The 14,711-nt window shown below is 40.3% G+C and overlaps 1 protein-coding gene across 1 annotated transcript in view; it reads left to right on the top strand.

The window, feature by feature from the left end:
- LOC101484374 (rho-related GTP-binding protein RhoN) overlaps positions 1–9,298 on the top strand; it is a 34,024-nt gene extending 24,726 nt beyond the window's left edge. The window contains exons 4-5 of the mRNA XM_014410560.3: positions 3,181–3,315; positions 8,249–9,298. Of these exons, the coding sequence (XP_014266046.1) occupies positions 3,181–3,315; positions 8,249–8,503 (390 nt within the window). The 3' untranslated portion in view covers positions 8,504–9,298. The remainder of the gene's footprint in view (positions 1–3,180; positions 3,316–8,248) is intronic.
- Positions 9,299–14,711: the final 5,413 nt, after the last annotated feature.

The following is a 14,711-nucleotide window of genomic DNA, read 5'->3' as shown; positions in this document are numbered from 1 at the left end:
CAGATATGCGTTTTCGTCTGGTATTGATGAAGTCATTATAAATAATGGCACGGACGAGAGGAATGTGTCTTCCAAACAGAATCAATTAAACCCTTTTTCTCATGTTTTAAGAGGATTCCGGCTTTCAGGGGATTCATTTTTCCTGCTTTATTGATGGTGAAGAAATTGTTTTTTTTAATACTTCTTCTATCTGAGGCACACAGTTCCATCTGTGAGCACAGAAGCTCCAACAAAAAAAAAAGTTGGCTTAAGAGAACGTAGCTAAAACAGCTTGTGTTAGAAAACGCATGAACTCAGATGCACCTAGGTCCACTATAAGACATGATGAAGAGATAATTAATTTGAACCGTGGATCAAACAGGCAAAAATGAGCATAATGGGTTCACCTCTACCTGACTGCTGTGGTATGTGCACGTTCTTGGTTTGCACACAGTGAGAAAGTGAGGAAAGTAAAAACAACAACCTCCGTTTTTCTTTTTTGATAAACCAGCGCCTCGGCTCCAACAGCTCGCATTCTGCCTCTTTGTGCTGCTTACCAATTCTTAACATTAACACAGACAATAAGCCGCTCTTCCCATGGGCCCTTTGTGACTCATCTAAATTGCTGCTGTTCACCAGTTGCATGCGGTTTGGCACAGGGTCCTATTGAAAGGCAACAGCTCACTCTGCACAACGGCGCGCTAGAGCCCGTAACAGCAGCGACGCAGGCATCCAGGAGAAAAGATCTCTTTGTAAGGGAGAACAAATGGAGCAACAGTGCTCAAAGCAGTCGCCTCTGCCATGGTGTGAGGAGATAATGAAAGGAGTCTCGAAGAGAAAGAGAGCGATAGAGAGAGTTTAATAGCTTGAGTCATATTTTGGCCTGCAATGAGAATTGTCTGTCTCGGTCTTTATACAGCATTTATGTCCATGAGCATTTCCCTTTTTTCCCCCCTCTTCTATCCTTTGATTTGTTGATTGCAGTTTTCAAATACACGATGGAAAATTTAAGACATGGAGTGATATAAATTCCAGTTTCAGAGCAGTGAACAACAGTGCCAGTGTTTCATTTTAATGGTACAGTAAGCCAGAAAATACTGGTGATTGTGTGGGTGTTGCTCCAGCCTTCAACTTCAAGATTTACACATTTTTGATGATGTAGTGTTATAAAGTCTTAATATTTTACTTCCAGTGAGCCAAACTTTCTTGGAATTTTTTAAGTGATCGTGAGTTGTAGTTCTCTGGACTTGCAAAGTTTGTTTTTTTTACTTTGCCTGCTTTTTAATTCATTTTCAGTTCAGGCTGTGTAACAAAACTTTTTCAGAGGATTTTTTTTAAAGCTATAAAAACTCAAAGGATGAACCACAGTGTTATATCTACATATCGCAGAAAAGCAAAGAACCAATTTTAAATTATATCTTTAGGCACTTTACTAGTGGCCTGTCACAAAAACACATAATTTGTTCCCGTTTCCTTCATTGAATAAACAAAACAGGCATAAAATAACATATTTGCACCAACAAGTTGTTTCCCAAAGAGCTATTAGCCAAAAACGTGGCATGTTGCAGTATGACATGAGAGATGCTTCTACATCTACTGGTCACTGAAGCCCCATCAGAAATGGTCTCAGAGGAAGTGTGGCTGTCAAGAAGCTATTATTAAGGAAGGGAAACTTAGAAAGTTAGAGGTATGCCACATTACACTTGACTGAAAGTCAGTGGCATCAGGCCTTATGCCATGATGAATCCAACTTTGAAATATTTGGTTGTCAATATGTACAGAGGAGGTAAATATCAAGTGTCTATGGCCCCTGTGTTGGCTTTGAAGAGCTTTGAATGTCCTTCAAGAAGAACAGAGAATACATATAATCCTCAAAATATTATTTGGTCATACCAAAAATCCTAGAATTCTAAATAAATGGTACGAGCTGGTGCTTTTCCATGAAGAGCTCTAAAAGTCAGAACCAGAATCTTAAAACTGACAAATATTTGTACTTTCCATCAAATATGAAGAAAGGTATCAGGTAAATAACCCGGAATAGAATAAGTTGTTTTCTATGTTATTCGTTTTGTGTTGTAAAATCATTGCAGTGATTGGCTGTACATGAGTATAACAGGTATCATATTTGCTCTTTTTGATTTCTTTTATTTGGTACATTAGAACACAGAGGAATGATATCGGTAACATCTTTATTTTATTTTATTTTATTTTTATTTAACATTTCTTTAACCAGGAAGATCCCACTGAGATTAAAAACCTCTTTTTCAAGGGAGACCTGGCCAAGATAGGCAGCAGCAAGTATCTCATAGTTACAAAAATCACGCAATTAAACACAGGCAAGAAGAACACACGTATTAAAAAAACCCCATTAAAATTCAATTAAAATGATGAGCAAACTAATTGAGATAGTTTGTGAATATTATTAAGTTATTTTTTAGAAATTCATTTTATTATTATTATTTTAGATTTTAGTGTTTCTTTTACAGTTTTTATATGACCAGCCTGTCAGTTCCACATTTTGAATGCCATTAATCTGCAGTCTGTTAATCTGCAAAGAGACTACACAGATAAACTAACTGAATATCACTGCAGCACGGTGAGAAGTTAAACTGCTGGACAGCAGATTTGCAGATGGGATTAAGGCCCTCTCAAGGCAGGAGATAAGAATTTATGACCTGATGGAAAGGAACTGCTCCCAAGTCAAATAAATCTCAATTCAGCACCTCATTTATGAGCATTTTAATAATTGTAGACTGTTCCCACATGTCTGCATACACGGGCATTTTTTAAGCTGTGAACTAGGCGCCTTCATTCCAATTATGGAGCTCTTAAAGCTACAATTTAAAAATGGTAATTTAGAGAAAAATGTGCTTTGGAAATAGTTTGAGGAAGATTTTTTTTCCTCCTTTTCTCCAGTTCAGAGAGAAAGGACTTGACAAGCCTGCAAACAAATCTTACCTAAAATCCACCCAGCCTTATTTCCAAACCGTATTTACCGACATCAACAGTGCGTTCGCTTCAACCAGGTCCTAAAATCTTATGAAAGGCTTCCCAGAAGAGCATATTAGTAAGACGTTAATGTCCAAGGTTTTCAAATGAGATGCAACTATGAACATAGTGCTCAAGTACTCAGAATACTCTCGTACTGTAGCATAATAGAGGTCATGTACACTGATATATGTTTGTCTCTCTGATGCACAGTGGCAAGGTGAAACACAGGAGTTCTGCCCCAATGCCAAAGTGGTGCTTGTCGGCTGCAAGTTGGACATGAGGACGGACCTCAGCGTCATGAGAGAGCTTTCCAAACACAGACTCATTCCTGTCACACATGAGCAGGTGAGGAGTTCACAGAAAGCACCGCTCGCCTCTAAAATTTGAATGGAAATTAGCTGCTTGCCTTTTTCTGTACCCCGACAGTGCTGCAGAAATGCTGCCCGTGAGCAGTTGGTTTTTAAGAAAATTATAACTTTAAGAATATGCATGACGTATAGTTTCAAATGCACAGTTCATTGCGGTTTTCAGCTGCAGTGACATTTATTCGCCTGTAGTAGAAATTATATGGTATCAGCACAGACAAAGGCACCTATTACTTTCCTCCCTTGTGCACACAGGCAAATATTTTTGAAAGTGCATTTGAAGAATGAGACTTGCGTCAGATCATAACTTCCACAAATGTGAAAGCACAACGACTATAAAGGAGCTGGAACTGAAGGAAGAAGAAGACAAACAGCAGGATGTGCGATAATACGATTGTTTTGTTTGTGTCTTGGAGCAATGAGCAGCGGCACGCATGAATTTTAATAGCTTATTTTCATGTAAATGTGAATTTGCTCTCCTTGGCAGCCTTTTGTCAACAAATTAATATTTTCCCACATCTCTGACAAAGCAAAGGTAACGACCTGTATTGTCCTGTCAATAATGACATCAAAATTGGTTCATCACAACCTCAGATTCGTTTCTTGTTATATATATTTTGCTTTGGCTCAAAATTCATAGAGGCTTCTTATTGGACCGAAACATCAACATATTTTTTTTAAGACGTTACTGCAGCTATGCAGGTCATTTAACATGTCTTTTAATACATATATATTGAATTATTTACATCCATACGTAATCATTTTTTAGTGTTAATAGCATAGCAACCAGATAACAGTGAAAAAACAAAGGCTGAGTAATGTGCTTGTACGCCAACTGAGGATTGGTTTTCAAAGGCCTCCAAGTGATGCCTGCTGCACAAAACACTGGACTCAAGTGGTGGGCACTCAAGAGGGCAATCCAATGTAGCCCAGCCATCTGTTGCTTGCCTTTAGACACTCACTATAGGACGTTCTGATGTTTTGGGTTTTGAGGGGTTTTGTTTGGACAACAGCCCCTCAACCAGATGCCATTTGCCTCAGGAGAACCTGTTAGAGGCACGTTGCCCCAGACAATATTGCTCATGGGCTGAGTTGGGCATGCAAGCCCCATCCACTGCTACAAATTAGTGATTTTTGTGATTGAAGCTATTCATTTACCATTTATTTTATGTTCCTGCCCTTATTGCTATGGCCCTGAGCCGTTTCTAGCGGCTGAAGGAATAAAACGCAAGGGGCAGAAAGAGCTTCATCTGCAGGGTGTCCAGGTTCACTGTCAGGATTGGTGCTCTCATTTAAGCTTTCTTCCACAATCCCACACAGATGAAGTGTTTCATGCATGTCCCTGGGTCTCTGGGTCTGACTTGGGAGGGGACTCTAGTGCAGACCTAGAGGATGATGGTACAGTGAGCCGAGATTAGTCTGAAGCCAGGGCCCAGACCTGGATAAGCAGTATAAAAAGGATGAAGGGATGGATCAAGTATTGTTAATCCATATTTATTGGTTGTAATAAACATTACATTTGATATGGCCCTATAATTAAAGGTCTTATGATGGTCCTTAATGTTGCTGATTTTATATCTGTGCTGAAGACTTCTAGAGTGAAACAATGGATAAAAATGTGGTAGGGGACAGGTTTTTGATTGCCTAAGTAATTCTTGAAAGTGCGGTTTCTTAGTGGACCCTATTTAAAGAGCTGCACTGTAAACAGACTGAAACAAGCCGGGAACTTTACGTTTCACCCACTTGACCAACTGATGCGAACCCCAGGGGAGAGCGCAGTCAGCAGAACAAACCGCAAACCAACTGTGTCACTGTTGCTGTAATTGGCTTAAGGGCGTCAAAATAAACACTTGAAGTGCTGGAGCGTTTCCAGTATTACAAAAATAATACAGCTCGAGCCTTTAATATTTTTCACACGAGCAGAAGTAATGTCACCCCATATGGCAGCTAGATGCTGCTTCAATATGGTGCATCAGTAGCACCGAAGGCTGAACACCTACGCTTTCATTTGTTGTACATTTTCCAAGGAAATTGCATGATCAAAAAATAAAGAAATAATGTGACTCAAACTCAGGATGACAGAATGAAAATGTTTTGTTTTGCTACCTAAATCACTAGAAAGCACTGCTGGAAAACAGGTGAGCAAAATAGTACTACATATGAAGCCGAAGCTGTCCAGATGTGAAATGGGGCTAAACTTTCGAGGGAATAAAGTTTTTGCAACTGCAAAGAAAGGCTTTGAATATTTCATAGTGTGGGGGATATTCTCCGTATGCCCTGGCTAGCAATCAACTATCAGACCTCAGAGGTTGCAGGCTTTTATTAAGAGGGAGGTGTTAGTGCACACGACCAAGTGCAGTGTTCTGCCATCCACAGAAGCAGGGAAGGGATCGTCTAGCAGCATGTGACAATTGCTTACAATAACAAATATTTAGAGAATACTTTTAAAAATGTCCACTGTGTCTGCACTCAGAGTAATGAGTGGCTTTTAAAAATGTTGTGCTTTATTTTATTTCATTGGGTTACACAAGGCTTTCCACAGAATTCTAGTGGTTCAATGTGGTTTAAGGACATCTAAGAATAAATAAATAAAATAAAGCATAGTTTCCACTACATGACCCATCTCTCATCCACACACAAGGTTTTGTATGTTTTTAGCTCTAAGTACTAGCTCTCAGCAGCTCTTTAGGTGAGTCAGTTGCTTTTGGATGACAAACAAACATAAACTAAGCTGTATTTCAAAGCTACACTACACGGCATTTTTATAGTAACAGAAAGAAGTGACTGGATGTATTGTGAAGGCTGTTTTTTGCCTTGAAGCGTGTGCACCAAACCTTAGAACATGCTTTCAAACTATTCTTCTCTCAAGCCATTGTCCCACGGGAACTCTGTATGATATTTCGAGAATGAAGTTGAGATGCATGTGAACACAGCAGGCCACTGTTAAGGTCAGATCTTTATGCAGTACTCAAAAAACTCAATTCGGTTTAGGTGAGGGATGGTGATTGAGTTGAGATTGCGCGCGGTAGTCACATGATGCACACTCGCTCGTTGTGAATTCTCAGGACAATTTAAAAAATGTTGCTCTTGGGGAGCTTAAAGGGTAAAGCCTGTTTATTGGTGGGTCTGTTTAATATGTCTGGCATATATGTCTGCCTGGTAGCATCTGTGCATGTTCAGGTTTGAAGGGCGTAAATAAAAATGCTTAGTGTTAGAGTCACACTGGGACAAAGAGTGGTTGGAAATGGCAGCACGAACAAAATTACTGCAGCTGTTGCCTTTAAGATGGTTTCTTAAGAAGATGGGAATAACATCAACAAACACTTGCAGTCTTTAGTGCATTAAGGTGACAGAAAAACTCCAACAAGACTGATTCAGTCTGCTATCAGTCTGCAACTTGACACAATTCAATCTGCTTTAAAAAATTCAATCCTGATGTAGTTCATGCAGGATGGTGATTTAACTGTAAAGTGCCATAAGTGCTCAGCGACATTGCTGTTATAAAGGAATATAACCACAATACAACCAGTTGGCAGCCAGTTTAATCGAGCCCCAATTATCAAAGAGACACATATATTATAAATTAGATGGCAGTTATTTGCAAATATTTGCCAATCTGTCGGAGAATGACTGCAGTCAGTCCAAGTGGAACTGCAGTTGTTTGGTGACTGTGGTCTCCCGCAGTTTGAGGCTGTGGGATTCTGAAAAATCAGCACTCGGTCTCAAAGTGTGAGGTGGAAAAAAAAAATCAGTACAATCATCCGGAAACCACCGTGCTATTTTCCCTCTGCTGTGACTGACTGACATTAAGTAAATGCAGAATGAGTGAAAACAGCCAAAATGACAAATCATAAAACGGTACTTGCCAACCTGCTTTGCATATATCCATAGGTTTATTTTATACTATTTCCAAACTGTGTGTCTCACATTGAAATGTTATGATGAAATGCATGCAGATGGGGCCAAACGACATGCTCGTAGGCAGGAGGCCGTAAACACAAAAAGCAAGCCTTTATAAAATAAACACAAGATAACACTGCAAGGAAATACACAAGGCACAAACAAAGCTAGAACACAGTATGGCACAACAAGGTACTTGGTCAAAATGAGGCTTTAAATAGATACAGAAGGTAACTGGGTTGAGTGGACACACTGGGTAAAAAGACAGCTGAAAGTAATAAAGGAAGTAAAACTAAATACAAGACACAACCTGCAAAAGCCTACCAGAATAAAGCTAACAGAGACGTATTAACAGAGATGCAGACTTAAAAGACTCAAAAGGATTCTAGATTAAAACTAAAACCTCATCTTAGTTTTATTTACTAGAAAAAGTGATATGAAGCAATTGCTGTGTTATTCCTTGTGATGGTGTAATATTGTCAGCCATATGTAGTAAATACTAGTTGCATGTGTGACTGCACTCAGATTGGAGCCACTCAGACACGAACCCAGTAAGAATGATTAGCCGGCTACAGCTCGCCTCTGCAGGGTGAAGTGTTATACTATTAACTCATTGTTCTGGTTTTCTGACCCACAGCTTCGTTTAGCTTTTAGCACTCTTATGAACCTTTTTTGGAAAAGCAGCAGGAGGCAGAAAATGTTTTCAGTGAAAAAAAAAAAACTAAATTTTTTTAAAGGCAGATAGATAGAGAGCTAGGAACTAACTATTGAAGGCGCTGTAACATAAAGCTGCAATAGCCACGGATTTCCCTCTAGAGACGAAAATCAAACGAGAAGGAGGCTGAATATTAGATGGAACCTAAAATGTGGTAACATTACAGCTCATTAAGAAGTAATAATATATCAGTTGTGTGTTTACATCTTGTTTTGCAGTGTTCAAGTGGTCAAAACATCAATTTTAAGTCTTGGCTTTTCATTTTTAATCCTGACTAACTCACATTCTGTGCTTTTAGGGAACCACTTTGGCGAGGCAGATTGGCGCCGTGGCCTATGCAGAGTGCACCTCAAAGTATTCGGAGAACAGCGTCCGCGATGTATTTCACGTCACCACCCTGGCATCTGTGTCCAACATTCATCGGCCTCAGCTCAAACACGCCGGATCACGCCACGGCCTCAAGCGGGTTTCCCAGCAGCCACCTCGGACTGAGATTCACGAGCGTCCGCCTGCCATTAGAAAGGACCGAGCCAAAAGCTGTGTGCTCATGTAGGACCAGAACCTACCTGCTGCCTGATCTGTGTGTGTGTGTGTGTGTGTGTGTGTGCTGACGGAGCATGCCACACATGAACTTAACTTATTGGTGAATTGTTGTCAGATTCTTTGCACTGCATAAAGGACGATGTGATAAAAGCGAGAACGGATGCTATCCTGAGGAGGTCTTTGAAGGGTTGTTTGTCCATTTTTAGCAAAACTCTGCTTTTTACTTTTCTTTGTGGCTGTGCGCTCATCAGGGGAGGACATCGTAGCGGCAAAAGCAAATTTCTTTAACGCTTGTACCTGAACAAGTGGACAAAAAAACTGATAAATTAAAAACAAGACACAAAATAGTGCATAGGGAGATGAAAAGGAAAAAAATATATATTTGAAAGATCGTCTTGCAGGAAGCAGCGGTAACCGGGCTGGTGTTGACCTCTATTATTGTTGTTTCCTGTTTTGAAATGCTCCTCTGTCTTCAAGTGTTTAAGCAAATGAAGCACAATACGATGCACGCAAAGCGCTCTGAGAAGTCTGTAAATGTCAGGGAATGAACTCTGCTCTCCCCGCTGTGCATAACAAATTAAAAATGAAAATCTGGACTCGTGGGCTGAGATGACACTAATTTTCTTAAACCACAAGTGCTTTTAATATTGAAAAACGAAATAATCACTCACCACATAATATTGTTGTGCTGTGTAATTACTGTTGTTCAAATAATCAACACTGGAAAGGAACGTCACAGAGGGCGTTGAGATGAATATTATGTTGTACATGTGATAATGAAATAAAAAAAAATCGTCTCTGCTAAGTGTTGGAAGATCTTTAATGTGACATATTCATCTGCTGGATGCTTGTCAAAGCTAAGAAACTGCACCTCAGTTTCAAGACATTTTCTTGCCCAGACAAGAAAATATCTCTCTGAAAAATAAAAAATCATTCTGCCTGCAAAGATGTGGCTTTAAATTTGAAAAAGGTGAAAAATAATAAATGAGACAAAAAGTACACACAATGCTTCGGAGCAGCGCAGACCCACAAAACCTGCAAATCCTACATTTCTGTAATCATGGGTCTGTGATCGTGGCAGCAGCTCTGTGAAGCAGTACTTCAGCACAGCAGTGCTTTCAGTTAAATGTGAACATGCTGACTCACCTGTATGTCGGTGACCTGTCATGTAAATGGACTGGTGCCTTTCGACTCTGTTAAGAATTCAAAGCTCTTTCTACTGCAGGTCTCATTCCCACACAATCACAAATAGATTCATTCTTTTATTTATGCTTACATGCACTCGCACTCTATCGGGGGCAACTCTGGGTTCAAGGATACTTCGGCATGTGGACTTTCCAAATGGTAGATGAACCTCTGCCACCTGAGCCACAGCTGTACAGTAGTGCTGCTCATCTACAGAAAGACCACCTATGACAATTTGATGTCAGCAGGAAGTTTCTTGGGTAACCGTTCAAATGGTGTGGGCAACTCGGTCGTGGGTTGTCCCAGCGCTTCGCACACTTTCATCACACACGTGCAACTCAAACGCTCCTTGTGATCCTTTTTCACTGCGGTGTCTCCTAACCAGTCTGCTGCGTGCTCTGTTACTTTCTACTACCTCCTCTCCGGGTCCCAGCATGCTACCGAAAGGTACTTGTGAGATATTGCAGTCTGGATCAAACTAGTGGACCAATCATGCAGTTTGCAGAGCAAACAGAACAGAAACGGACTACTCACATTTCCAATTGCATATTGTTAAGTCATGGTAAAACAATGGCTCTGACCTCCACATTTAGATAAAAGTCACCTTCTCACTCCAAGGTATAAAGAAAAAACATGGTCTCATCAATGTTTGTCCATGTTTGTGACTTGTGAGTGCAGATCAGTGAATAACCACACAGTATAACATGAATTTAAAGTGTAACCCGAATGTTTTCTCAAACAAGTTTGATTTGAAACAGTTACTGGAGTGGTTTTAAAAAGGTCTTGACTAAAAGAGGCATTAATAATGAAAACCTTGGTGTTTGTACACTAAATAAAATATCAGTAGTCTAATTGCTGACTCCTTAATGGCAGCAGCTATTAGAAACCTACATTAGTCTGAAATTCAGTGGCTATTTTGCACACACTTATACAAAAAGTTGAAATATATATGTAACATGAATACACTGTATTTCCTGAACGTAAAGAAAAAAAAATAATGCAGTTGGTTTTGCTGCTTTTATGAGCCTTGTAGTCTGACCTTTAACTGTTACTTTTGTTCCATTTTGTTTCCTGCCACCATGGATAAGGCCCCACAGCAACTCTCTGCCTGTGCGAGTACAGCAAAGTGACATTTTGCGGCATCACTGCCATGTTGCCACGCAGGGAGCGTTAGGTCACTCCACACGCTAGAGGCCAGGCCGGTGCAAACACCCTGTCGGGGGGAGATGATGTCCACACCAACGAACGGAGAGAAGAAAATCTGCTCAGTAAACTCTTGTATAATGATTCGCACTAATACGATGTAATTCTAAATAGAGTACATATGTAAATATAGTTACAATACTGGTATAGGTGTAGTAGTTTCATGCAGTATTGTCCTGTGGCGGCTGGACTCTGCCGGGGCTGCCCTTTATCACTGACTCTTTACATAACTTATATGGACAGATTTTCTAGGGATAGCAAAGGCAGCATTGAGTTCCCAGTTTGGTGGCCTCTGTATTACTTCTTTGCTTTGTGTGGAGGATGAAAGCTTGCTGGCTTCAGCAAATGCTGATCAGCTCATGCTGGGAGTGCAAAGTGGCTGACAGCAGAATTAGCACTTCCAAAAATGAGGCCATGGGTTTCAGCCTGAAAAGGGTGGAGCTCTTTCTCCAGGTTAGTGAGGAGCTCACCATCACATGTTGGAGTTCAAACATCTTGAAGTCCTATTCATGAGTGAGGGGAGGTTGGAGCAGTACCTGCAATGATATTGATGCTTTACCAGCTTTTGTGTGGTGAAGAGAGCTGAATATGCTGCTCCTCCAAATTAAAAAGGGCCCAATTACGGTGATTCTAGTAATCTGATTCGATTTCCTCCTGGACATCTCACAGGTGATGTGTATGAGCATACCAGGAGAAGACCCTGAGGCAATCTCAGGACATGCTGGGAAGATTATGTCTCTTGACTGGCTTGGGAATGCTTCAGTGTCCTTGCAGAAGAGCTAGCGGCGTCTGGTTAGTGCTGCCGCTGTGACCGAGACTCGGATAGAAGGCTTGTTAGAATAATAGCATAAAAAGCGAGTAGTTTCTTTTATAATAGAAGGACCATGAGTAAACAGGAACTAATTAGATTATAATTTCGACTACACCAGCGAAAGCACCCCTCAAGGATCAGTAAAATCAAGTGTCAGCCTTTTTCTGCTGTTTCTTTGATGCTGCACTCAATGTGAACGACGTCACGTAATAGGCTCTCCAACCTCTCGGCTGAAGTGAGTAAACATATTTAGCAAACAGTCATCTCTCCTGTCCTTGCAGCCTCACCTGGCTCTGTAACATTCCCAGAGGTGGGAAATAACAAAATGCAAATACTTTGTTACTATGCTTAAGCGAATTTTCAACCATCTGTACTTTACTTGGCTATTTATTTTTCAGATTTTTTTTTTACTTCCTAGATTTAAGAATAAATATTTTCTACTCATTATTTTTAAACACCTTGTTCCTTTAAATCCTTTCGGTGTAACACTACTTCCTGGACATACTTTCCAGTTCCTCCTGGGGAATCTCGAGGCATTTACAGGCCAGACAAAATACAAAATCTCTCCAGAGGGTTTTGGGTGTGCCTTGGGGTCTCCTCCCCTTTGATGCTGCCCAGAAAGGCTCCAAAGGGAGGAGCACAGGAAGCATCTGAACAAGATGTCCGAATCACCTCATGCTGCTCCTTTTTTTCCAAAAAAAGAGGAATGGCTCTACTTCAAGATCCCTCCGGATGTCAGAACTCCTCTATCTCCTCTGTCAGTGGTTTTATGTAAGACCATTATCAGCTGAAGATTTTAATTTGTGTAATGCTTTGGCTTACATCCAAGTTGCTGCTAAACACTCTTTGATATTTTACTAAAAAATAGAAATAAAAAAAATAGCTCTTTTTGCACTAGACAAAACAGAAAAAGTCATGAGATCACTAAAGTCAGCATGCTTTATCCTCTGGGAAACCACGCTGCTAACCTGGCTAAAGATTCCTGACTCGGGTGAAAATATCAGCTAAGCAAGCATCTGTTCTGCACACCAACCTGAATGGAAAAGGACAAAAAGCAGCATTTTCTTCTAATCTAAGGCGATGCAAATGGAAGCTGTGTGATAACAGAACAAGAGTGGCCTGCTTATGAGACCTAAATGTGTATCCCACCACTGCATGCACTGTTTTTGATGAAAGAGCACATTCAATAAAACAGAGTCCCAGTGGTTAAAGTCTGTATATGAGAAGCTCATGCTTTACAAACCTGTAGCTCATGCATGAAATGTGCAGAATCATCTTCAGAATGACAGAAATTATTCATTTATGTCTTCTTCCCGAAGGAGAAAATTCTCTTTTAGCCTGTTGTTCTAGTGACGGCTGAGCTGGTAGGCACCCGCCCTGTTGCACGCAAGATAAAAAGTAACTTTCTCAATTATGTTTAGGGGTTCTGGCGTCAGCGTGATTGAATTACAGCTCTCAGGTAGGAGGATGATTACAATTAGACAAGTGGTTCTCAGTCCTCCGTATTCAGAGGCCTGCTGTTTCCAATCTAACCGCCTAATCAAAAGGCATTTATCAACTGAAAGTGTTACACTGAGGTAAAAATGAACTCTACCAACAGCCTCTAGGTTTCGAGACGGCTTGCATTACACAAGTCCCTTGTGGAGTAAATTAGCCACATATAAAATAAAAATGTTTTTATACAGTTATGAAAACTGTGACATGTAAAATCCATTATGGTTTCATGGGAAAGTTTTTTCGTACACTTTTGAGCGAGACGGGAAACTGGTCGGGTGAATTGCTTCTCCTGCTTTATTATTATATGCACCATTATCTTGATACAAACACACTCTGCAGGGGGTCCATTTTTCATTTTAATTCTGCTATAAAGTAGCGCTGATCACTGACCACCGAGGCTCAACCCTTTTGCATCTTTAATGTCCTTCCTGCCTGCACAGTGTCAGTAGCCATAAAACTGCACCCTAATGCTCCGAGGGTGGGATGTGGCCGACAGGGCTGCTCTGTTATAAGTTCAGTTTTACTCAAATCTCTGCTTTTGAGACCACAAGGCTGGCAACAAGCATCGGCTACCTAATATAAGGCAACGCAATAACAACACTGGGGTAATGGCTGTCGTGTCAGCGGGATTCATTAAAAATGCAGGAGTCATTTAAACAGTATGTAAAATTGAGCAGATTAAAAATATATGTGCCCCGTGTCCACGAGCCGAAAGGCTGCATCTTTGCATCTCCGGCTCTGAGTGACAATGAAGGCAACGACTTTGTAAAAGCACACAGATATGCAATGCAATACATGCAGGGAGCAGGTTTACAGTAAAGACTGTGTACAGACTCGTAAAGGCATCATTAATAAATGGTCAATTGGTAGTTAATTAAATTTTAGGTAAGTCAATGAAATTATACTCACTTGGTTTGTAAAGAGAATCCAAATAATGTTCACAGAGCCTGTTAAGATATTTACTTTTGTTTTTGCTGCTTGTTTTTCATAACTTTTACAAGCTGTCTGGTTGGATTTAGATACCAAAAATATCCTTTTAACCCAAAGCAACGAGATTTCTGTTTGGACAAGTAATGAGGGAGACCTGCCAGGGACCGTTGCCAAAGGACAGCTTGTGCAGGAAGGAGGATCGTCTCACTGGTAAATAATAAAAGGCTTTATTGCAAAACAACAATAACCTTTCTTAATCATTAATGTATAGCAAGTTGTGCGCCAGTGTCACCAGCATGGAAATGTTCTTTGCTCTTATCAGCTATGCTATCATGGATATTACTAAACTCACTGACCACTGCATTAGGTATACCTGTTCAGCTGTTCATTATGAAAATATGCAAATATCAAATGATCCAATCACATGGCTGCCAATTAATACAAAAGTCTTGTAGACATAGATTGTGAAAATTAAACTGGATGAGCAATAAAAGTGGTTGAAAAGTGGTGTTGGTGACAGACTGTCAGACAGTTTGAGTGTTTCAGATCTACTGTGATTTCCCAAACAAACATTTCTAGGATTTACAGAGAA

The sequence above is a fragment of the Maylandia zebra genome, linkage group LG8 (genome assembly GCF_041146795.1).
Source record: "Maylandia zebra isolate NMK-2024a linkage group LG8, Mzebra_GT3a, whole genome shotgun sequence".
Taxonomy (NCBI): Eukaryota; Metazoa; Chordata; class Actinopteri; order Cichliformes; family Cichlidae; genus Maylandia; species Maylandia zebra.
The sequence above is the reverse complement of the archived record's forward strand: the minus strand, read 5'-3'. Positions and strand labels throughout refer to the sequence as shown.